This window comes from Polyodon spathula, chromosome 24 (assembly GCF_017654505.1).
Source record: "Polyodon spathula isolate WHYD16114869_AA chromosome 24, ASM1765450v1, whole genome shotgun sequence".
NCBI classification, from domain to species: Eukaryota; Metazoa; Chordata; class Actinopteri; order Acipenseriformes; family Polyodontidae; genus Polyodon; species Polyodon spathula.
In genome coordinates, this window is record NC_054557.1 from 21,617,697 (window position 1) to 21,642,231 (window position 24,535).

A 24,535-nucleotide genomic window follows, 5' to 3' on the forward strand; every position below is an offset into this window, starting at 1 on the left:
AGCAGCTACCCAGCATGGTGGTGTCTACTGTACAGAACTAAGCAGCTAGCATGGTGTCTATATAACACTGTACAGAACTACAGCAGCTACCCAGCATGGTGTCTATATAACACTATAACACTGTACAGAACTACAGCAGCTACCCAGCATGGTGTCTATATAACACTATAACACTGTACAGAACTACAGCAGCTACCCAGCATGGTGTCTATATAACACTATAACACTGTACAGAACTACAGCAGCTACCCAGCATGGTGTCTATATAACACTATAACACTGTACAGAACTACAGCAGCTACCCAACACGGTGTCTCTATAAAGTGTAATCTAGTGCTTTAGCACTGCCTGCTGTTTGATGGGCAGAGCCTCGCTGTGCTGTACTGTACACAGGCAATGCTGGCGTGACCACACTATAAATTCAATAGACATGTAAAACAAATAACAATAACTTAGTAGTAGTTCCAGAGGTCAATTTTAGCTTTTGTAATTTATTATAAGTTCATACGTCATATGTGGGGTGTCTCTTTGTGTAATAGACATCATTTCGCACATCATTACATTAAGAGACACCGTACCCACAGTGTATTCTCTTGTTGTGTGTCGCTGTCACCTGGCTGAGGTCGATCATAAAGGTCGACAGACCCACTGACACTGACTCCTGGCCCTGCATGCGCTCGTCGGTCCCATCAACCAGGCCAATGTGAGCCTCCGACGCAGGAACGTTACTGCTAACCAGAGCCATGAACACAGCCAGCCCCAACTGAGAGAGAGGGGAGAGAGAGAGAAGAGACATGGGAGAGGAGGCAGTCCAGCTGGGCAGAGTACTCCATCACCTGGTACAGGACCGGGCCCTTCTCCACCACCTTCTCCTGCAGCTGCGTCATCACTGCCGTCTCCAGATCTGAGGGGCCAGCAGGGACAGAGAAACACTTATCACAGGAAAAGCATGGCAAAGTGTAACAGAGCACAGTGAAAGCATGTAGGAATACAGCAACACTATATAACACTAATAGAAAACCCTGTATAGAACTGCAGCAGCTACCCAACATGGTGTCTATAAAGTTGTACTCTAGTGCAGTGGCATTGCCTGCTGTGTGCTGAGAAGAGTCTCGCTGTATGCTGTACACAGGGCAATGCTGGCGTGACCGCCCTGTATAACACTAATCCAACAGCTATCCAACATGAGTGTCTAAATAAAGTTCTATCTGGGGTCTGTCTGCCAGAGCCTTGCTGTTCTGTACACACTGTGGTGAGAGCTGTATGTAACACAACAGCGCTAGTAAGGCTATGCTGCTCACTACGTATCTCACAGTGCAGGTCTCCGAACATAGCGTCCAACTCCTTAGTCCTCTGGCTCCTGTAGTGTAGTCTGTCCTTAGACAGGAACTGCAATGAGTGGGATCATCGTAAATTGAGGTATATGTAAAATGATGATTTGGAAACTAGAGACTGCTATTTAGAATGCACAGCAGGACTGTGTCTGTTTGAGTCCCTTGGAAAGCACAGTGTCAGTTGCATTCAGTCACTGGAGGTTGTGTTGAGGTTTGATAAATGCTTAGTGTAACCATTGTAAAAGTGTGTGGGTGGGGGGGGGGATGTGTGACAGAGAACAAATGAATCCTAGTCAATCGTCTCTCTCCCGATCTGTGAAGGCTCTGTATTACAGGAACAGAGTGCCTTGTACTGGTTGGTCTGGCAGTTCATTCCAGGGTCAGTGGGAAGCCAGCCAGCCAGGAAGGGGGCAGAGTCACAATGCCCAAATTCATCGCCCTAAAGCGGTACGCGATGTGTCAGACATGGATTGGAGGAGACGTGACTGGACTAGCCATCGCAGGGGGCGTGGCTAAGGGTATAATTGGGGATGTAACGATGGAATCTGTTCCTTTGATGTAGTTGTGAGGATGACTGAGAAAGGAAATGCACTGTGAAAAGCGTTTTGTTTGTTTATGGAAACAAGTACCTGCACTCAGAGCACTCAGTGTCAGGAGAACCGTGTCTGTGTTGTGTGTTGTTCTTTGCATTATTATTTTGGGACTGAACCCTGTGGTTTATACGCTGTCAATATACATTGTTATGCAGAGCCAGCATTATTATTTAATGGTCTCAAGCAGAAAAGAAAGAAAATAAAGAACTGTTTTGAACCGTGAACTTTGTGTCTGTCGTTGTTGGAGCACCTGCATCAGCTGTACACCTGAGCACTGCAAATCACTCGAACACAGGGGGAAACTGCAAAATCACAGTGCAAATTTAGTGCTGTAAAGGGTGATTAGGGTGCTGTAACACATAGAAACATGTTTCTTCAAAAATTGTCTGGAACCTTTTTTCAAGCAGCATGTGATAATTCCTGCTGCACACTCCAAAAATAAAAGAAAGCCTTACAGTACTTTTAATTGCACTAAAACTTTGTAAAAGAAGGGGAAAGCATGAGAACAAAGTCGTGTGGACAGGGGAGTGGATCCTAAATTGTGAGGGGAGAGGAGCTGACCATAGTTCTTTAAATGAGCTATGCTTCAGTTATCACAGTTTTGTTGGTATGGAGCCAGACACTTTTAAGGATCTGCCGAGGCTTGTAGGATCACGAATAAACCAAAATGACACGACAATGCGCCAGCGTGCAGATCAATAAAAACGATTGACAGTGGCAGGATTCCAAACCATGTCATCTTCCGTAGAAGTCACCATCTTGCACGGTCACTTGATCGATGACTCATGCGCACAGTCTCTTCTGATTGGCTAAAGGCAAAATGTTGCTCAATGTAGAAGCCTGGTTTACTCCGGGAATCATGTCTCTTTGTTTCTCTGGAAGCACAGAAACATCCAGCATAAACAAGGAAATGTTTTGCCTGGAAACATGTTTCCTAGTGTATGCAGGTCTTTAAGAGTAAGAAGTGAGGCTGGGCGTTTTAACAAATGACCATTGAGATAATTGCTGTTGTCTTGTTATTATTAAGCTTGTGGGGTGCAGCTCAATGCTTTGCTCTTTGTAATTATACCTGTGTAGTAAATGAAAGAGACAAGCTCTATTTCATCAAGCCACTTAATACATTTCCTGGGATCAGCTAGGAGTACGTACCTCTGTCAGTGTTGGGTTAGTTACTTTTAAAAAGTAATCCTGCTACAGTTACAAGTTACCTGAACAAAACGGTAACTAGTTACAGAAAAGTATTGCTTTGAAAAAGCAATAAAAAAGGCAGTTTATATTTTACAGAGATTATATTTTGGTTCAGTCAGGCTGCTGCTTGAAATATTCTTTGAAGATCCAGCTATCAAACCCACTTGTTTCCTTCTGTTAGTTTCAATGTGTTGTAGTCACCCCGTCTAATAAACTGGGGGAATTGGATTTGATGAGTTTTAGTTATTGTATCTTTCTCTTGGTTATTTGAACCCGCTGTTTTTAACCTAGCCTTGGCCGCTGTGGTTTATAAATCACATTGGTGGCAGGATTACTCCAGACTCATTGCAATCATATATGTATGATGTGATATGTGATATGTGCACAGACAGACAAATAAAACAGATTACTTTATTTCCATGAGTCACAGAGCTAACCACAGGAACCTTCCTGTCCTTCCTCACTCTAACCACTAGCGCCTCCCAGCACACCTACACTGAAATATCAAATATGCTTGTTTTCTAAACAGCTGAATACTTTCATTTTCAACTTTGACTTTATTTATATTTCTACTTTAAAAAGGGATTTACAAAGTAGCATTTGTAGTGTGCACCAGTAGTGTATAATAAGCATATGTTATGCATTTTAATTGATATACAAGTAGAAATGTTTCGAAGCAAATGTGTTGCAGGGAGTTAGTGAAAGGTAAAAATCGATACCATTACATCAAGTTTTAAACAGGCAGTTTTTTTAATAGGTTTAAGGACTACATTTCTAACTGCAGTACTAACAACTTTGACTTAGTTTAATGCTTTGCATACCCACCAACACATAAAACAAACAAAAGAAAAGGATCATTGTACACTATGTTAATAATAACCATTTGAAAAACAGCAGCTTTTAAACACAGTAGAGTCAATTGTACAAAGTAATTGAATGCACTATTTGTGTATCTTGGTAACTGCATATGACAAAAAACTGTACTTATTTTACCATTCACTAAGACCCCAGCTCCTGAGCCACAGTTCACAGTGTGTCTGAGACCCCTCCCCTGAGCCAGAGCAGTCAGTGTGTGTGTGACTGACCCCAGCTCCTGAGCCAGTGTGTGTGTGTGTGTGTGTGTCTGAGAACCAAGCTCCTAAATGGAGCAGTCACAGTGTGCCCTGGGCACTCTGAGAGTGCGCTCCGCTAGAGGACACGGGACTTTATGAACGGCTCTCTGACGCTCTTGAGATTGGTGGTTAGTTGATTGTGGTGAACAGGCAGCCAGTCCCTCCCTCACGGTCCCATCTCAGCTCTAACCACTAAGGCCAGCCTCCCTCCCAGTGTCTCCCCCCTCACAGGTGGAATTTAGATGACACTGCAGGATGGAATCTGACTGTTCAGATTGTCTTTCCTCGCCACATCCATCAGGAAATCAGACAGACCCATCATCTTGCGCTTCTCTGAGGGGAGAGAGGAGGAGGAGGAGGAGGAGGAGGAGGAGGGAGGGAGGGGGGGGGGGGGGGGGGGGGGTAGAGTAGAATCCATTGCTCATTTAGGCAATGATTTCTCAGCTGTAATAAGTATTTGTTTATATCAGAATTTGGAAACAAGATGGCACTGGTTCTCACTTCTGCAAAGACTGGCTGACCTAGCCCGTGTTAGGTGTGTCTGTGGCTTTCATTAATATTGAGTAACTGCAGAGAGAACCACTCAGAATGACGGCACACATTGTAGAAATTGCCTTGGGTTTGATGCATGCTTTGGGTTTGAAGGTGAAGTGTTTCTCCACAATGCCAAGCTCGAAATCCTCCTGCAGTCCAAATACAGGACACAGTGTGACACCTCAGCGGGAACTGCATGATATTATACCACCTTATAATATAAAACATGGATTGCTGTGTGCTGTTTACTGGCAAACTGGTAATAGGATGTGAGCCTGGGAATGAGCAGAGCGCTGTGTCCAGGTTTTCTGTAAAAAAAAAAAGTGTCAGGAATTAGCTGTTTTTCTAAGAGTATCCACTAGAGGTCATAAGAGAACGCTAATGTCTGTAGATACAAATGAGGTGTAAATAATTTGGTAAAAGTGGTAATTCATTCTCTAATCAAGAGCCCTGTAAAATAAGTAATTTTGTTTAGGTCTGGTTGAAGGAGAGTAAGTTTGAGAGAAGAACTGTGGAAACCATTATTGAGTGTTTGAGTCTGGACAGCTGTACTAACTGTGTGTTGAAAGTAAGTACAGTGAGAAACCATCAACAGCCCCTGCAGGGTGAGGGGTTTGAGAACCAAAGAGGACAAACCTGTATGGTTGCTGTGTGTAACCTTTCTCATGTAGTTTTCTTGGGAAAACAGTTTGACTGGCCCTACCATTTAGTTAGGGAAACCAAGTGTAAAGATAGCGCTCCTTGAGTCAATTAGGCTTTTGTTTGCTGTTTCTTTATTTAGTTTGTTTTGGTTTCTCTGTGCACTGTAAATAAAATGCACCCTTATTTTGGAAAACTAAGTGACGTCTCCAAGTACTTTATTGGGAAAAACCTGCACAACATACTTCCACTTTGTCGGTCTCATTGTGTCAGTGTCTCATTGTGTATCAGTGTCTGTGTGCATCTCAGACCCACTGTCTCCCAGTGTATCACAGTGTGTGTCTCTCTGTATGTCCATGTATCACTGTCTCTGTATATCTCTGTGGTTGGGGGTATCCCCTAGTAAAAGCACAGCAAAGTGCAGTAAAGGGGAGAGGATAATCTTCGACATATTGCCAATGTCATACATTTATCACTATTACTCAGTGTTACTGACTGACAACTACAGCTGAAAGGATAAACACCCCTGCAACCAAGATGTTTTGTTCCTCTCCCACTCTCCTCCTATATAAAACCAGCTTGTGCCATATAGATTCTGGGGGATGTAATTCATTCCATGTCATTTTAATTTGAATTTACCTTGTAGAGGGTTTGCCAGTCACTCACATTGGTGTTAGACAGGGTGATTCTCCTCAGCATAGCCTGCAATACAAACCAGCACAAACACTTACCTCTCACCGGGATGCCCTTGATGTTCTTCAGGCAGTCCTGCAGTGTTGTCAGCACCTGATTGTTCCCTGGGAGGTGAAGAACTTGATCACCTCCTGATGCATATTGAGCATGGCCAGGTCCCGTGTGGGTCTGAGAAACCAGGGGCTACAGGGAGAGGAGGGGAGAGAGGAGGGAGGGACAAGGAGAAGAGGAGAGAGGAAGGAGGGACAAGGGGGAGAGGAGATACATCAAGATGACATACACGCAGACAAAAAATGACACAGTGCAGATAGACACACAGGCAGCCCCACTCTTATGGCAATGCAAACAGACAGACAGACAGTGCCAATCTCACAGCAATGCAGACACTTAGACAGACAAACAGATACTAGACAGACAGTGTCACTCTTATGGCAAAACAGACAGACAGGCATTACAATGGCAATGCAGACAGAAAGACACAGACAGACAGGCAGTGCCAGTCTCACAGCAATGCAGACAGACAGACAGTGCATTGATTCTGCACTGTGTAGCAATGGAAACACAAGGGCATGTTTCGCATCAGCCTGGATCCAAACTTGGGCTTGCAGCGGTTCAGAATTCCTACAAGTACAAATGTTAAAAATGTAAAATGAGTTTAGACAGTGGTCTCAACTACCTGAGCCCCCCTCCACCCAGACAGACACCTTCCTTCTTTTAGAATTTTAAAGCGTTTCCGATGCATCCACTGTCGATTGTTACCTGTCTGATAATTCAATGTGCACCTCTACAAATCACGCTGGCTCCCTTTTATTGAGAATGTTTTTCACATTTCAAAAAGCTTCCCTCACTGTGCAGGCTCATGCCTTACTTAACTCCTGAAGCCAGTTTGTATATGGAGGGGTGGGGCTCAGCTTTGAAAATCTGCAGAACACTGGAGGAAAAAAAAAAATGCACAGAGAAATAAAGAGTGAAACATTTGGGGCGATTCTCAAAGATTACCCCAAAAACAAATTATTCTGTTTTCCCTGCCTGCTATGCTATCTCAGTCCCAGAGTAGTTCTACATGCTATTTGGCTCAGAGGTCTTGTCAAAACGTGAGTCTTGTTTTATGGCTTTAAAGTTTAGCACCATTAAAAACACTGACAAACCAGTATGTGTCATGATCTATGTAGACCAGATTGTTTCTGAAATCAAAAAGGAGAATCAATAGGCTGATTGGACACATGCAGGCTCACACACACACACACACACACACACACAAAGACAGACTTTGACAGAGACACAGACAGACACACACTCACATACAATCACACATACAGACAGATTGTGACAGACACACACAAATATACGGCAGGTTGGGGGTACCCTACAGCAGTCTGTCCTGCTGTCCTCCAGGTCCGCACCCACTCTCCATAAATCTGAAGAGACCCCCCACAGCGTCCATCTGAGACAGAGGGGAGGGGGGAAGAGAAGAGAAAAGGGAGCTCTCTATTCAAAATCATTTTGAGAATCTTTTAGGATCCTTAGAGTCACTGCGAGATGCAAATTAAAAAGACAGACTCTTTGGTGAAAGCATTTTAAAGGAGTCTTTAACCCAATTTCTATCTGCATAGTGAAATCAGTCTGTAAAAAACTTAGTCTCATGATGTCCCCAGCATCACACAAACAAAAAAAAAAAATCTGGTATTTCTAATACTGCAATAAAATGTTTGGGTAAAAATGTGATTTGGTGGAATTACATTTCCCATCTTTTCTATGATAAAATGTTTCTCTAGGTTAATAAATAATGCAATGCAAGCAGAAGGTTTCTTTAATGACTTTTACAACTGATGGACAGAGTCCCGATTGAAATGGATTTGGTCTCAGATCTGAACTAGATTTCAAACCGCTTTCAAGTCAGGCCCAGTGAAAGTTGGAAACGTGGCATTAAACAACCACTATACCCCTACCACTGCCCTGTTCTGCCCCAGCTGTACCTCCTTAAGGCTCCATTACCATCTGCAGACAATCGAAGGGGAGGAGAGAGAAGAGGTAGTGGATGAGCTCAGCTTCAGTCACGAAGGGCAGATGAGCTGATAACACTCTTTGCTCATTGATCTCAATACCTGCAACACACAGAGAGAGAAAGTAGATGGGAGAAAGGGACTGGGAGAGGAGAGAGGGACTGGGAGAGAAGAGAGATGGACAGAGAAACTAAAAGACTAGAAGAGGGTATGGAACAAATGGCAGGTGAGGCAGGCTCTAGTGGTTACAGCTGATGAGCGACTGTGAGGGAGTGAAGGGAATGAGGCTGGTTTTAGTGGTTAGAGCTGAGAGACAGGGAGAGGAGTGAGGCTGGCTCTAGTGTTAGTTAAAAAGGGGAGCGGGATGTTCTACACAAATGTGAAGAAATATTTTTCAATAAGGAAAGTGGCTGCTTACCAAAATCAGCACTGGGGTAAAGGACTACTTCTAGTTTATCTTAAGTGCTGCCTGGTGAGATAAGAAAAGAGCAGAAAGGAGAGGACAGACTGAGAGTGAGGGGGACGCGATTCATTTTTCAGTACAATAATCCTCACACAAATAAAGAGTACTTCTTCAAATAGACCTACTCAGTTTTTTCAGTCGCTCTGAAACACTGCAATCCTGTTTAGCACTTGAAATGATGCAGAGCAGCTGGCCCTCTTCAGTAACAAAGGGGACAGAATCAAACACCAGGACTGTCACAGAGCATAGCAAAGGAAGGACTTGCGCATTATAAATCAGGAAAAATTAAAAAAAAAAACTCACTAGACTAGACTACAGTATGGTAGAATGACATTGTAACTGCAGTTCAAGTTCTCTATACAGTAGGATCATTACATTGCAGCTGTGCCATAGTGGGATCACAATTGTGGATTGTCTCGTGTTGTACTGGACATTTGGTTACTTTACTGACCTCATTTGTAGTCTGCCCCCCCCCCCCCTCTCTCTCTCTCTCTCTCTCTCTCTCTCTCTCTCACTCTGAGGATTGTGGGAGGGGCTTCTGCAAGCAGGGTTTGCGAGCCGTGTCACCATTTACTTATATATTTATTGAACGTTTTTTTTTAAAGTATTTTTGTGTTATCTTAATACTTTTTAAACATTTTTTAGCCAGTGTGTGCCCAAAGATGGGCTCCCACTTTGGTGGGTTTGGGGGGCTGACTAGGTGCCACGGTTTTAAAGTTTTTTTTGAAAATAATGATTCTGTTGAAGATGTGCTGCTTGCCGTGGGGCGAGTGGTTGGTTTTGAAAGGATCAAATCCGCCTCACGGATGAACAAAGATATGGTGGTTTTTCTTAACCAAGAAAATCTGGTTAACAAAATTGTGGAAGAGGGATTTATGTTGAATGATCTACACCTCTTACCAAAGTAATATTGGATGTAAAAACCGTGAGATTAAGCACGTCATGTCTTTTAGGAGACAAGTATTTGTACTGCTTGATAACCTGGAACATTTTTTAAATGTAACTTGGGATTTTAATGTCGAGGGCAGGGATTAAGTTGTTTTTGCCAGCACGGAGGTTTTTAAATCTTTTTCTTGTGGGGAATAGGGGCACCTTAAACGGACCTGCCCCAAGCTACAAACTGAAGCAGGGACAAGTAGTAGTGGTGGTGACGGGGAGGCAGCCGGGATGGTTTAGAGAAAGGAAGTGGAGGAGCCGTTGAGACCTGAGCCGCAGCCCCAGAGGAAGAGAGCGGAGGAGCCGGACACCAGCGCGGCTGCAGCCAGACCAGGGGATGCAGCACCGGTCGACGCAGACAAGGACGGTGTGTACACTGCAGTTGTAAAAAAAAAGAAAACTTAAAAAAAGAACATTTCCTGCTGCTGCCGACCCTGCGGCGGGCGAGGAGGAGTCTGTGTGGGGGCCCTTTATGGTCTCTCAGGACAGCGGTGTAGGCTCTCAACCCTCCACTGCAGTGGAGCTGAGCAACGGGTCTGAAGGACAAGAAAAAGGTGGGCCTCAACCTGCGGTTCTCATGTCTGAAGACCCGGTGCTGGAAGAGAGCGGTGTTGGGGGGGGGATAGCCTCGGGGCTCAGGTAGGCCCTGTTGGCGTTCCCCACCCCTGAGAGACTCCTCAGCCTGCGAGGTTGGTAGCGGAGATGCCAGCCGCTGATGGAGATTCTGTATAAGAGGAGGAGCACAGATCGGTGGGATCGGACGAGGATGGATGGGAGGGCGGGCTCTCTGATACCTCGCAGTTCTCTGACATCTCGGCCAGCCAGAGAGGAAACTGTATTCACTGAATGAGATCAGCAATTTTCTTGAAAGAACAAAAGGTAAGAGGTGAGTAGACATTAAATCCTTCTTCCCATACCAGAAACTTGTCTTGTTGTTTTGCAGATTTAATATTAAGTAAATCGTCTATGAATGAGTTTGACCAGAAATAAAGGTTCAGACTTAAAAAATATGTCAGCTCAGTTCGGAAAACGTTTAAACATTGTTAATGGCTAAATTTATTAATTTTTGCAGGAGACACACTCAGACAGCAGTAATCAGTCTCACTGGCAGTCTGAGTGGAGGGGCGACTGTATTATAAGCCACGGATCTCATTTTAGTGCTGGGGTTGCTGTTTTATTTTCTACAGGATTTGGGGTGGAGATTTTATCTATTAAGGAGATTGTTCAAGGTCGACTTTTAAAAGTACAGCTAAAACACGCTGGGATTTTTTATTGATTTTATTAATATAAAATCAGTTGCAGTGAGCTTTTATACTAATCTCTACAAAGCTGAGGGCTGCGACCCAGGAAAGATGGAGTCGCTTCTCCAGGGTCTCCCCAGCCTGGACAAGCAGGAGAGCAGCGGACTGGACACCCCGCCGACATTCCCAGAGCTTACTGCGGCCATGGTGCAGCTTTCCAAAGGGAAGGCTCCCAGACTGGATGGACTGCCTGCAGAATTCTATAAAAAGTTCTGGAGCTATGTTGGTGAGGACCTGTACAAGGTCCTGCAGGAATGTGTTCGGGATGGGGAGCTGCCACTGAGCTGCTGCAGGGCAGTGATAACACTGCTACCCAAGAAAGGAGACCTCTGTGACATCAGGAACTGGCGCCTGTCTCCTTGCTGTGCTCCGATTACAAACTGCTTTCCAAAGCTCTTGCTAATCGCCTAAAGACCAACATTGGATCAGTGGTGCACACAGACCAGTCGTACTGTGTGCCTGAGAAATCGATTTTTGATAATTTGTTTTTATTAGGAGATATTTTTAATGTATCCAAAGTCTGTAATGTTGATTTTGGTTTAATTTTGCTTGATCAGGAAAAAGCTTTTGATAGAGTTGGCCATGAGTATCTATTTGTGTTTTAAAAGCTTTTGGTTTTGGCCCTGTTTTTACTTCTTTTATAAGACTCCTTTATCACAATGTTTTTAGTGTTGTGAAGATTAATAATGGTCTGACTGTCCCCTTCCCTGTGCAGAGGGGGATACGGCAGGGCTGCTCCCTCTCAGGGATGCTCTATACCCTCTCTATAGAACCCCTGCTACACCAGCTGAGGGGGAAACTGCCTGGACTGGCAGTACCAGCTGTGCCCAATGCAACCCCTATCAAGCTTTTCTTGTTGGCAGCTGGGTACCCCCCCCCCCCCCCTCCATTACTGCCTTCAGTTTTAAGCTGGAACAAAATTGGAGTCAAACTTTTAGGCATTTATTTTGGGAAAGAACAGTTCATGCAGCAGAATTGGGAAGGGATGCTGGACAGGGTGAAGGGGAGGCTGCACAGCTGGCAGTGGCTCATCTCTCTGCTCTCCTTCAGTGGTAGGGTCCTTATCATTAACAATCTTGTCGCCTCCATGCTTTGGCATAAGCTAGTGTGCTTGTTAAATAAGATACAGAGATGCCTGATGCAGTTTTTTTGGAGCGGGCGTCACTGGATCCGCCCGGCTGTTTTGTATCTCCCCCGTGAGGAGGGAGGGCAGGGATTGATATCCCTAGCAGGATGGCAGCGTTTAGGCTGCAGGCTGCCCAGATGCTGTTATATACCCCACAGCTGAGCTGGAGAGATGTGGCATTTTGTTTATTGCAGAAGGCAGGGAAGCTGGGTTTTGACAGACATTTGTTTATAATATCTCTTGATTGTTTTAGTGATGCAGGGTTGGAGGGTTTTTACAAGAATCCGTTAAATGCTTGGAGACTTCTAAAGATCACAAGGTCAGAAGAATCACAGAGAACACTGTGGGTTTTTGAAGAGCCCCCTGTTTCTAACCCCATTTTTAAATGTGAGGTTTTTAACTCTGCTTTTTATCCACTTTGTTTCTTAAAGCCTGTTTTACTAAACTGGGGCATTTGATTGATTTTAACCTTTTTAGTTAGAAAGACAGCAGGGTTTTGACCCCTGCACTGAATATTAGATCAGAGCGTTTCCTGGAGAAGGTGCCGAGTGATCTCCAGGCATCCCTCTGTCCGGCACTCTCCCAGTTTCTGAGCAGGTTTCTGGAGGAGCGCGTCACCCCAGAGAAGGAATCCCTGTTCCCTGCAGTGCTGGTCTCCCCTTCAGTGACAGTGGAGGAGGAGGAGGAGGAGGAGGAGGAGGAAGAACTGGCTGGAAAGCTGCTGTCACTTAGGAAGGTCACTGAGGTGGCTTTCCACACAATTAAGAAAAAGACTCTTTATGAAATCTGTATGAAAACCAGACATTTTAATAAGTTGAAAGACGTGGTGCACACTAAGTGGAGTGCTCACCTTGGTGTTGATGAAGTTCCTGTCTGGAGGGTGCTGTATAAGCTTCCCTTGCCTGAGCACTCTGGAGACCTGCAGTGGAGAGTGCCTGTTGGCATTATAGCCGCAGATAGATATCTGAGCCAAGTGGAGACGGGGGACAGTGTCCAGTGCCCCTTCTGCCCCGTGGAGGAGACCGTTTTCCTCCTGCTTGTGGATTGCCCTCGGCTGCAGCTTTTCTTTGTGTTTTTAGAGAACCTGCTGGCTTTCTGGGGGTTATTTTTACTAAAAAATGTTTTTGTTTTTAGTAATAATTCTGCACGCAGAGAATAGGTGCTCACTGGTTAACTTTGTCCTTGGTCAGGAGAAATTAGCTATTTTAAAATCCCCAAAAAATAAAATTTTAGCCACTGGTTTTATAAATCCTATTAGTATTTTTAGGATCCGGATGGTCTCCAGGATCAAGATGGAGTATGCCTACTATAAAATGGTGCACGACCTAGATAGTTTTGAGAGACGTTGGCGCAGTAGGGAGGGGGGTGTGTGCCCTGAGTGAGGAAGGGCAGCTTGTTCTGCTCATGTGAGAAACACTCAAGAGACTGAGATCCCATTGAACTGGAATTTTTGCAAATGGAATGAGAAATGTTGGATTTGTTTTGTTTTGGCTTCTTTTTAAAGAGTGGCTTTTTTAGTTTTTATTTTGTATTCGATTTTATAGAATAAAGGGATTTTTCTCTTTCTCTCTCTCTCTCTCTCTCTTCTGGGTGGGGCCTCAAGCAAATGAGTTGCTCACACTGAACACTACAGTACAGGTCGTGCTGTTCTATTCAGGAAGTAAGGAAGGAAACGATTCAGAACAGAATCATAAGAAACTAGAAGCACACACGCCCAAATTTTTAGTTACTTTAACGCATAAAGAAAGACGAAAAGTGATCTTTTTTTTGTTTGTTTGTTTTAACAGTAACGTATTGTGTTGCTGTGCCGTACTAGTTAATTTGACTCAGGAAAGATACTCCCAAAACAACGGTTTTTTTTTTGTTTTTTGTTTTTACAACCACCTAGGTTATACCATCTTTATATATATATATATATATATATATATATATATATATATATATATATATATAATATATAATATACAATATATATAAATTTTATTTTGACGATTGCGATACGTCAGTAGCCATACACAGCAGCCATGGCAGACAGAGACCTACCCCAAGTGGAACTTTTTGTAAAGGTAAGTACATTTTAATATCGTGCATTAACTGTTCGTGTTAAAAGCGTCTGATTTATTTGATCTCGGTTTGGTTCCAGAATGTACGGTAATGTGCAGGTTGTTGTTCTTATCAACTCTAGAGACTCGGACGTTGGACACTGACGAAGGTAAACAGCGTTACTGTTTTGGAAATAATAATAATGAAAAGAGAACTCTTTATGAATTCAGCTTTGTTCAGGAAATGACGTACGTAGACCTTTCCCAAGGCTGTATTTTGGTTTTTTTATTTGGGTGCGTATATGCTGCTCTGTGTGTTGTTTTTTTCTAACAGTCTACAGCGTATATAGACAGGTATCAATTTTTCTGGCGAGTAAGTGAAAGGGGACTTTGTTAAAGTTTCAATTTCTCATCCTCTCAAACATCCTGCTTGTCTTTTCGAGGGGCGTGGTCTGCTAGTACACTGACTGGTGTTCGTTTTCGCGGGTTTTATTTATCGAAGCACATTTAATCAGAATTACACATTCGGAGTATTTGTGCGCGACATTCATTTCTTTTGTTTATAGCTTTAGTGGTTCCTTGCAGTACTAAAAATGAACTGCGCCCTCACCCTTGAAGAGTGCTTCCTTCTGCCAAGGGCAGGTTTGAGGGGCCTGGTTTAAACTGGGGTAGTGGAGGTATGTGTAATTCCTTCTTAGTGTATGTGTTACATTAATTCTACATTATTACAGAGTTTAGTTTCGTTAAAAGCTGTTGAGAAAAAGACGGTTGTGGGATAGTCTTTTTCTCAACAGTTTTTAATGCAACTAAATTCTGTAATAATGCAGTATTAAACAAACAGACACAGAGAAGACTAGAGTACACATAGTGTAATTCCACTTTTATTTGCAAACATTTTTGGAGTGAAGGCCAAATACAGTAAACTGCATTGTGAACCATATGGGGAGTGGGCACAATATAAACTGTAGTCCAGAGCCCCTTTCACACTGGCATGCTCTGCCTGTGTCAGGACCTGGTGTCATGCAGGTCGGCTATGTGATTTCACACTGCTTTTGATAAAGTAAGGTTCACCTGGGTGACAGACACAAGTGCACAAAGCATGTATCAATGCCCCGGAAGCAGCTTGTTACTGACTGTTCCATCCGAGCTTCTCTGGATTGAACCATCGGTCCAAATGTTGATTTTAGAGCAAATGTTTCTTCATCCCTGCAGCGATCTGGCTCGTGATGTGTCTCAGGCAACAGAAATACAGCTAAACAGAAACATTCCTTGTGGAAGTGAAACCCTCACGCAGGCGTGGCTGTTTCTTATTGCCTCAGCTCATGAACAGTCATCAAGCATTTTGTCTTGCTCAACCTGGGTCAAGGCGTATCAGTCCACTTCCTGAGGTGGGACCTGGGTACGACCCAGGCACGTGGTTTCACACTAGGCAGGATTGTGACTCTGGTAGGAGTCTCAGTGTGAAAGGGGCTTGGTACTCTGTTATTGTATAAACACTGTTTCAGCTTGTGTGATGTCAGTGTTGTTTTAAAACCTAAAAATCAGAAACTCCCAAATTGAATTATCTCTTGGGGTTTGTTTGCGTTCTGCTGGAGTTGATCCTTCCTCGGTATCTATGGCAACACTTTTTCTGGCTGTGCTACCAATGGAGTGGTGCTTGGAGCTGCTTTCTCTTCCTGGCGGTAGTTGTTGCCAAGGGCTGGGCTTGCCTGTACTGTTTGCAATGGGTGTAATCTGAGAGGGGCAGTGTGCTTTAGAAACCACGTGCGCTGACAATGTTTGCTTTTGGTGAACAGACTCTCACACTGTTGATAATGTATATATATTTTTTACATGGATTAACCCTTTCAAAGCCGAGTTAGATGCAATGCTGAGTCAGAAGTCTTTCAAATTTTATCAGACCACCATAAAACCATATATCATCTAAAAGCATAGAACTTGAAGAATATTATTTTCAAACTGTTTACAGAATTCAGAACATGGTAAAATGTAAAAAAAGGTACAAAATTGGCAGAAAAAAATATTATTTGATTCACCATAACAATTTATTCTCCCACTGTCCCATTTCAATGTATCCGGTCCCAAGTTATGGTGCAACAGATAAAGGAATGTCCCCACGAGAGATACAGTAGTAAACTCTTGCCATATGAAGACCCTTTTATCCAGTAACTCTTTAAATAATTTAGAAAATGCTGGGATATAAAATGGCACAGAAATGACAAATAAATGACAAAATAAAATGACAAATATTTTTCTATAGCTGTTTGTGCATACATATCACTATAAAGTGTATACTTATAGGTAGTGGACAAAAAAATGGACACCTGGGTAAATGAGGGACTCCAAGTATATTGAAAGCAAGAGCTTCCACACAGGTGTGGCTCATGCGTTAATTAAGCAGATAACATCCCAGCATGCTTAGGGTCACGTATAAAAATGCTGGACAGGCCTGGTTGCCTATAATTATGACTAGCATGGCTGCAAGAGGAGACCTCGTTGACTTTGATTGTTGGGGCGCGTTTGGCAAGAGCTTCAGTGACCAAGGCAGCTCAACTTGTGGATGTTTGATGAGCAACGGTGTCTAAGGTGATGTTGGCATGGAACACAGAGGGAAAGACATCAGCAAAGTGCAACAGTGGGCGTAAGTGCATACTCCAGGATCGTGATATCCATACATTAATTTGAAGTGCAAGGCAAAACAGGTGAGCAACTGCAGATCAGTTGACTGCAAATTTCAAGCTGGGGCGCGAGCAGCCAGTTTCATCAAAAACGGTCCGCCCAGAACTCCACAGAGCGGGATACCATAGTCGGGTAGCAGTGCGCAAACCGCTCATCACACCTGGCAATGCACGTTTGCGAGTCCAGTGGTGCTAAGGGCACAGGCAATGGACTACCGAGCAGTGGAGAAATGTGATATGGTCAGATGAATCATCCTTCACCATGTTCTCAACAAATGGACGAGTGCACGTGTGACGCCAACCTAAAGAACTCTACAGCCTTGAGTGCTTGGTCCCAACAGGGAATGGTTCTGGTGGTTCCGTAATGTTGTGGGGCGTATTTTCCTGGCATGGTTTGGGTGCACATTCCCTTAGAAGGCAAGGTCAATGCTAATCGCTACTTAATAGTAGTGAGTGATAATCTTCATCCCATGTTGTAGCATGTCTTTCCTGCCCGGGAATGCCCCCATCCACAGAGCATGTGTGGCCACCCAGTGGTTTGATGAACATGACGTATTTTATCCATATGTAATGGCCTTCTCAGTCACCATATCTGAACCCAGTCGAGCATTTATGGGATATTCTGGAACGACGCCCTAAACAGCGTTTTCCACATACCTCAACCAGGCGTGAGTTGATTGACTTTCTCGCAGAAGAATGGTGCCGCATCCCTCCTGCAGAATTCCAGAGGCTGGTAGACTCTATGCCACGGCGCATACAGGCCATACTGGCCGCACGTGGTGGCCCAGCGCACTATTACATGACTTTACATTGGTGTTTCCATTTTTTTTTGTCCTCTACCTGTATGACTTTAACTATTGACCTCTGTCAGCCACAATGTAATACCACCAAGAGATGGTGTTACTGCAAGTCAAAATTTGAGAAAAGTGTTCCAATAATAAGACCATAACCTAAATGAGCTTTAACCTCTTGAGGTCAAATAAGTAAATAAATCAAGTAGTAAGTAAATAAATAAATAAATACTTAAATACATAAATACATAATGTAAAAAAATCGGCCTGCCTCCCTGATCACCTGCACTGGGGCCTGGACTGTCAGGCATGGTAAATCCTGAAAGTTGCAGAGTTCAAGTTATTTATAAAATGTTATAGCTAACTTGAAAACTGCAACTGTTTAAAAGCTGAAAACAAGTAAAAAGTTCTAATTGAGCAAATTATCAGTTAATTTAATGTTTTAGTTGAGTAACTGAGAGCTCAGTTGGAATGAAAACCAGCAGACACAGGGGGTGCCCAGAATCAGGGTTGGGAATCCCTGATCTAGAACAAAGAAAGTGAGCGAAAACCGTAGAGTCAATTCATGCAAAACCTAGAGGCAGTTGTCATGTTTATTTTGTAGAGTGCGACAGACAGACAGATGCATGGACCTTATTAGCGATTTAAGGGCCCTAATCAGGGGGGACTTGATTGAAGTCTTAAAATCTTACAGGGAGTTGAGTTAACCCAATCAATACTAAGCACAGCACAGAAACCAGGACCAGAGGACTTGGCTGGAAATAGACGTAGGACAGAGGGTGGGAGACACTTCTTTACACAGAGAATTAAGAGGCTATGGAAAAGGTTACCTAGCCACGTTGTTGATGCTGAATCATTGGGGTCCTTTAAGACCCAGCTTGACAACGTTCTGAGATCAATCAGTTAACTGGACGAGCACTGATGGGCCGAATGTTCTAGTGTTTTTTTTTATTCTCAGATTGAGTTACCAAGTTGGCAGTGATTGTAGGTCTGGTTGTAGTGTGAGAGTTGCACCGCATTGGAACGTCTGCTCCACACACAGGAAGTGAATGACCGGGTTTCAGGAAAGGAGTTTCAGCGAGGAAGGGGAAATTCACAAAGAAACGCACACTGAGAACAGGATATCCTCTTCCATGCCTTTACAACTTTCTTTGATTAGAATATATATTTCATACAAAGTATGTTAGTGACATGGACTTGAAGTGTAAATGTTAATGTCGTATACAGTGCTTTTGTAAAGCTATGTTGACAGTGTGTAACAGTTACGTTTACTAGACTAAAATGTGATAGGCTAGTAGATAACGTCAGCCGTGCTGATCTGGACAATACAGCACAGTCAAAACTGAAAGTGGCGTGATGATGTCATAAATAGGGTTTCCTCTGGTATATGTCGTGGAACACAGAATGACAAATGTGTGCTCTTGTCATGCATGTTTACGTTGTATAGCTAGGGTTTATGTCACAACTGTGTCTTCGCCAAATACCATTAAAGAAAATACCCATTATAGCTCATAAAGTAATTATTAACCATAGTAAACACAATACTGCAATAAGAACTAGCGATTCTGCCTTAATTATCCCTAGATTCATGATGAAAAGAGATTAACAATTAATATTATGTATGTTTAAGTATTTCAAATCAAGCATAAATGTGTATTTGTTATAAGATAAAAATAAATTTAACGATCCAAATTATTACATTTATTCATATTCTCAAAGGAAGAATGAATAAAGGTTAGGCTTCATAGTTAAAAACATATGTATAAAGAAGAAACATTAAAGGTAAAGTAATGCATTGTTAAATGTTCATAATAAATCCTTGATGTGCTTTCTGGTCATAGAGTTGTGCATTAATGAAGCGGTATTAATAGTTCATCACGCATTACATATACATGTGCGAGCTTCCACGTGACTAAGTATGCATATGACGATATCAATATCATGGCTTCAGTTCAGTTACTTGTAAACGCACAGTATAAATTTGATACTTATTATGTTGGTGCGATGTTTAAAACAAAGTCTTCTTAACACGGTTGTCCTCTCTGTAGAAGTTAGCTGTGCAGCAGCACAGTGCAGTATCTCAAGTCTGTACTGTAGGCAAAAGCTTTCGTCGTTCTGGAGACAGTCCATCTTTTCCGGGACAGCTTTGAAGATTCATTGAAGAACTTCAGAGTTTGAGTTGAGAGTGATGAGATTGTAGAAAGAGTGAATCCAGCGAGAATCCAGAGAGCGTGAATCCAGAGCATCCAAAGAAGCAGAGTATGAAAATCCTTGTTTTGAGTTTAAATAACACCATGTAAATAACACAGCGGTCCCTCCTACGGTAAACAAATCTTTGTTGATCCTTCCATTGGTTCACAGTATTTGATAGACAGTTGCGTGCCACACAAAAAGGGTGCGTTAGAAATGGAATGTGTCCGCCTATGTCGTTATCAAATAATTTTACATTTATCATTTAAACCTCCTATTCAATATAACTTTAGTTACATTCATTGGAGAAGCATACACATTTTTGCTTCGTTCTCTTTATAAAGTTACGATTTACAAGCATATGAAACACATAATCAAAGGATAATATTTAAAATTAGCTATTAGTTTATAATATTCATTTAAAACACAATAATTCAGATTTATTGGGAAACTTGCTTAAAATAACTATTACACTTGTGTCCACAAGTTATGTACTTAAAAATGATTTTGAGTAATGATACAACTGTATTGTAGTTATAGCTTGTAATGGTAAGTTTTATGACACCTTACAATTTGGAATTCGAGCTTCAGCGAGTTAACACAGTTTGTGTCCTGTTCTTTATCTGCAACCTTTTGTAGTAGATCTGGTTAAAAATGTTCTGGATTCGGTGTTATCAACCCAACCCCCACAGCATGTCACAAAGACAACATAATTAAATATCTGAGAAATGCTTATATTAAAATGAATTTGACCATGAATTTCCTTGACACTCTTACTGGCTGAAAGTTCCTGTGCAGTCTATAATACATGTTACTGTTTTGATAACTAATAAGGGAAAGTCAAAACTGTCGTTTGAAGCTCTAACTACTGTTTGTACACCTGTGTGTCACACTTACATTTATACAGAAAGAAAGATGCCTGTCCAAATGCAGGGCACCAAACCTGCACCTAGTTTCAGAGCTCCCCTCAATATAGTCTGTTGATGAAACGATCAGGAGCCAGGTTGAGCAGGGTTATAAACTCTCACAAGCCCTGCTGCACCCAGTACAGAGTTTCAGAACTCCCCTTAATATAGTCTATTGTTGAAATGATCAGAAGGCAAGAGTTTGAGCACGGTTATAAAATCTCATAACTGCGTGACTAACACTTATTAATAACCCACAAACTCAGAGGTATGACTAATTCATGCTGTGGTGAGATGAGCAATTCAGACCATGTATGTTCAAACTCCCGGCACCTACCTGGTCATTCCAGTAATATACCTGACCAAGTGAGTGAGTTCTGAAACCCTGGACTGGGCGCTGGTGAAAGTCCATTGTTCTTGTGAGTTTCTTCACAAGAAATCCCTGTTCTTGTGAGTATGTCTCTGGCTTGGTTGAAGTGTAGGTTGGATTTATTGTGCTGTGCTGTGCTGTGCTGTGCTGTGCTGTGCTGTACTCGGGTATACTGTGTGTTGTACTGAGCTGTGCTGTGCTGTGTGTTGTGCTGTACTGAGCTCCTCTGTGCTTGTTCTGTCCTGTGTTGCAGGCAGGGCTCGACGGGCAGAGCATTGGAAACTGTCCCTTCTCTCAGCGGCTCTTCATGGTGCTGTGGCTCAAGGGAGTCACTTTCAACGTGACCACCGTGGACATGAGGAAGTGAGTCCAACACAGACTGCACACGTATACTTCTGTTTGTATTAATCTCTCTCTCTGTGTTTCAGTTTCAATTATGATTCAATTGTTTCCGAGCTTGAAAAGGTTGCTGAACAAACTGAGAGTCGTGTGGAGGGTTAAAAGCGACAATGCGAACCGTCAATTCAACTAAAACTGGAATCAGAGAGAGGGCTTGAATGATGCAGCTATTTGTGTGTGTGTGTGTGTGTGTGTGTGTGTGTGTGTACTGGGATAGAAAAGAGGGCCCCGCCCATCCATCCTTATTCTTAAAACCAAGGAGAAAATGAGTGAGATACGGTATTTAGATTTGTTAAAATGCACCCAAAATGCATTCCCTATAAAAGAATAATTAAAAAAAAAACACACTAATTGGTTTCGGTTTGAAGCTACAGTTTATCCCGATTTCTTTCTTTCTTTCTTTCTCTTGCCTTTGTCCCACCCTCACTTCCCCTCTCTCGCTCTCTCTGTTAATCCTTCCTCTCTCTCTGTCTCCCTTGCTCTGTGAGTGTGTTTATTAACCCTCCTTCCCTCTCTCTGTGTGTATTAAACCCCTGTGTGTTAATCCCCCCTTCTCTCTCTCCTCTCCTCCCTGCAGGAAGCCGGAGGTGTTGAAGGACCTGGCCCCCGGCGCTCAGCCCCCCTTCCTCCTGTACGGCACCGAGGTGAAGACCGACACCAACAAGATTGAGGAGTTCCTGGAGGAGAACCTGAGCCCTCCCAAGTGAGTCTGAATCACACACTGGAGAAGAATCAGAACCACACGCACACACATGCATGCACACACACCAACGAGATCAAGGTGTTCCTTGAGGAGATGCTGGGCTTTCCCAGGTGAGTCCGAACACACAGAACCACACACACTGGAACCTGCAGTGGTCTTGTCTAGTTCTTTTATTGTCTAGTTGCAGTGTGTGTCTGTGTTCTGTGATTGTGTCCATGAGCTGTGTAATCAATGTGTTGCAGTATTGTGTGTGTCTGTGTTGTGTTGTGTAGTCACAGTATAGTGTTACTGTTGTGTTTCTGTGCTCTCGCAGGTTCCCCAAACTGGCAGCTAAGAACCCCGAGTCAAACACAGCCGGTCTGGACGTCTTCTCCAAATTCTCAGCCTACATCAAGAACTCTAACCCTGCCATGAACGACAGTGAGTCCTCCCCTTAATTCCTCTCCCTGCCTCTCTCAACTAGTCTCTCTCTTTCTCTCTTCCCTCCCCTCCGTCCTTTCCCCTCTGTCTCTCTCAGCACTGGAGAAGGGGCTGCTCAAAGCCATGGCGAAGCTGAATGCGTTCCTGAGCTCCTCTCTCTCTCTCTCTCTCTCTCTCTCTCTCTCTCAGCTCTGGAGAAGGGGCTGCTCAAAGCCCTGGAAAAGCTGAATGCGTTCCTGAGCTCCACTGTCTCTCTCTCTTTCAGCTCTGGAGAAGGGGCTGCTCAAAGCCCTGGAGAAGCTGAATGCGTTCCTGAGCTCCACTGTCTCTCTCTCTTTCAGATCTGGAGAAGGGGCTGCTCAAAGCCCTGGAGAAGCTGAATGCGTTCCTGAGCTCCACTGTCTCTCTCTCTTTCAGATCTGGAGAAGGGGCTGCTCAAAGCCCTGGAGAAGCTGAATGCGTTCCTGAGCACGCCGCTTCCTGAGGAGATTGACGAGAACAGCGCGGAGGACGAGAGCGTCTCCACTCGCCACTTCCTCGACGGCGATGAGCTCACGCTGGCTGACTGCAACCTGCTGCCCAAACTGCACATCGTCAAGGTGAGGGAGCGGGCAGGGGGGCGGGCAGGGGAGCTGCATTCTAGGTTATGATTAAGAGTCACAGTGCAGGGATGGAACTAAGACTTCTGTTGCACAGCAGCTTTAAACATTCCAGGGTTTATTACAAGCTTGATTAGCCACAGTGTGTAGGTTACCAGCTCAGGTGGATCTTACTAAATTCGTAGTAAAACCACAAATGGATCAAACTGCTATGCAGTGGAAGTCTTATTTCCATCTCTGCAGAGTCTCTGCCTCTCCTCTCTCCATCTATCCAAGATGATGTATTCAAGATGGTGAAAGTGTCTGTCTCATTGTTTGTAGGATTGTATTATCGACAGGGCTGAACTGTCTGTCAGTCTGCAGTAGTATATAACAGATTGCAATGAAGTGTATATTATTGTCTGTGGGGTGTATTGTATTGTTGATTGCAACGAGGTGTCTGTGTCGCCCTCAGGTGGTGTGTCTGAAGTACCGCGGGTTTGAGATCCCGCGCTCGCTCTCCTCTCTCTGGCGCTATCTGGATGCTGCCTATGCCAGGGAGGAGTTCTCTTCAACCTGCCCGGCCGACCAGGAGATTGAGCAGGCCTACACCTCCGTAGCACGAGCGCTGAAGTAACGAGGCACAGAGACCGGGGCAGACACACGCATCACCCACACGCTTCTTTGTAGCGTTTATTTATTTCTCGTTTTTTCTTTTTGCCCTTCTCTAGGACTCTGCATTGACTCGCATGTAGGGTAGACCTGCTGCTGTTGTAAACGGCACAGGAGGAAATTTAACACTTCTCTTCAGGTCTCAAAATGCTTCATAGGTAGGGTACCTTGAATCAAGTGGATTTTTAAAACCAGCAGCTGTAAAAGACCTGGGAAAATATGAAATATGGCAAATTCAACAAATAATTTGATCAATTGTAGATCAAATTATATATATATATATATATATATATATATATATATATATATATACATATATATATATATATAATAATATATATACACACATACAAATCTGTATATTCCCATACAAATAAAAACAATGTGCTTACTGTCTATGAGAAGGTTTAGTTTTGGTTTCTCTTGCAGATAAATTATAAACTAGAAAGTTACAGTGAGGAAAAAAAAACAATAGGATATAGTGCAGTTTTTACAGAAATCAAGCTGATATTCTGAGGTCATTTTTGGTTAAGAAAACATCTACGTCACACTCTTGTATTTAACTGCCACACTAGCATTGTCCCGCCTCTTAACAACAAATACACACTTCTGATTCGCTGGTACAGTACTCCCCTGACCTTCCAACTCCCACCTAATAGGCTCTCTGTAACTGTCACCGATAAATGTACTGTAGTCAGGGCAGGTTAGCCACACTGCTACATACAGGTAGGCTACCATATTACAGAAAATAAGCAACCACGATACTTCTAAAATGGCATAAATCATGTAATAAAATATTGCAGTGTTTGAAAATCGTAGTATTATTAATAAAGGCCGTCCTCTTAAGCGCTGCAGTCATTTTTTT

The 24,535-nt window shown here is 43.2% G+C and overlaps 1 protein-coding gene and 1 pseudogene across 1 annotated transcript; one reads left to right on the forward strand and one right to left on the reverse strand.

The window, feature by feature from the left end:
* Positions 1-731: 731 nt before the first annotated feature.
* LOC121298607 lies at positions 732-10,307 on the reverse strand (annotated as a pseudogene).
* Positions 10,308-13,480: 3,173 nt separating this feature from the next.
* LOC121298720 (chloride intracellular channel protein 1-like) lies at positions 13,481-23,836 on the forward strand. Its single transcript, XM_041225926.1, has 6 exons — positions 13,481-13,988; positions 21,152-21,261; positions 21,875-22,000; positions 22,314-22,420; positions 22,838-23,019; positions 23,474-23,836. Exons 1-6 carry the CDS (start codon positions 13,947-13,949, stop codon positions 23,633-23,635), a joined length of 729 nt encoding a protein of 242 aa, XP_041081860.1. The 5' UTR covers positions 13,481-13,946; the 3' UTR covers positions 23,636-23,836.
* The last annotated feature ends 699 nt before the right edge of the window (positions 23,837-24,535 follow it).

Bases quoted from the DNA above. Each gene is read 5' to 3' on its own strand.
- LOC121298720 (XM_041225926.1), top strand. From the start codon at position 13,947: ATGGCAGACAGAGACCTACCCCAAGTGGAACTTTTTGTAAAG. The intron at 13,989-21,151 runs GTAAGTACATTT...CCTGTGTTGCAG, and splicing joins AAGTGGAACTTTTTGTAAAG to GCAGGGCTCGACGGGCAGAG. The intron at 22,001-22,313 runs GTGAGTCTGAAT...GTGCTCTCGCAG, and splicing joins GAGAACCTGAGCCCTCCCAA to GTTCCCCAAACTGGCAGCTA.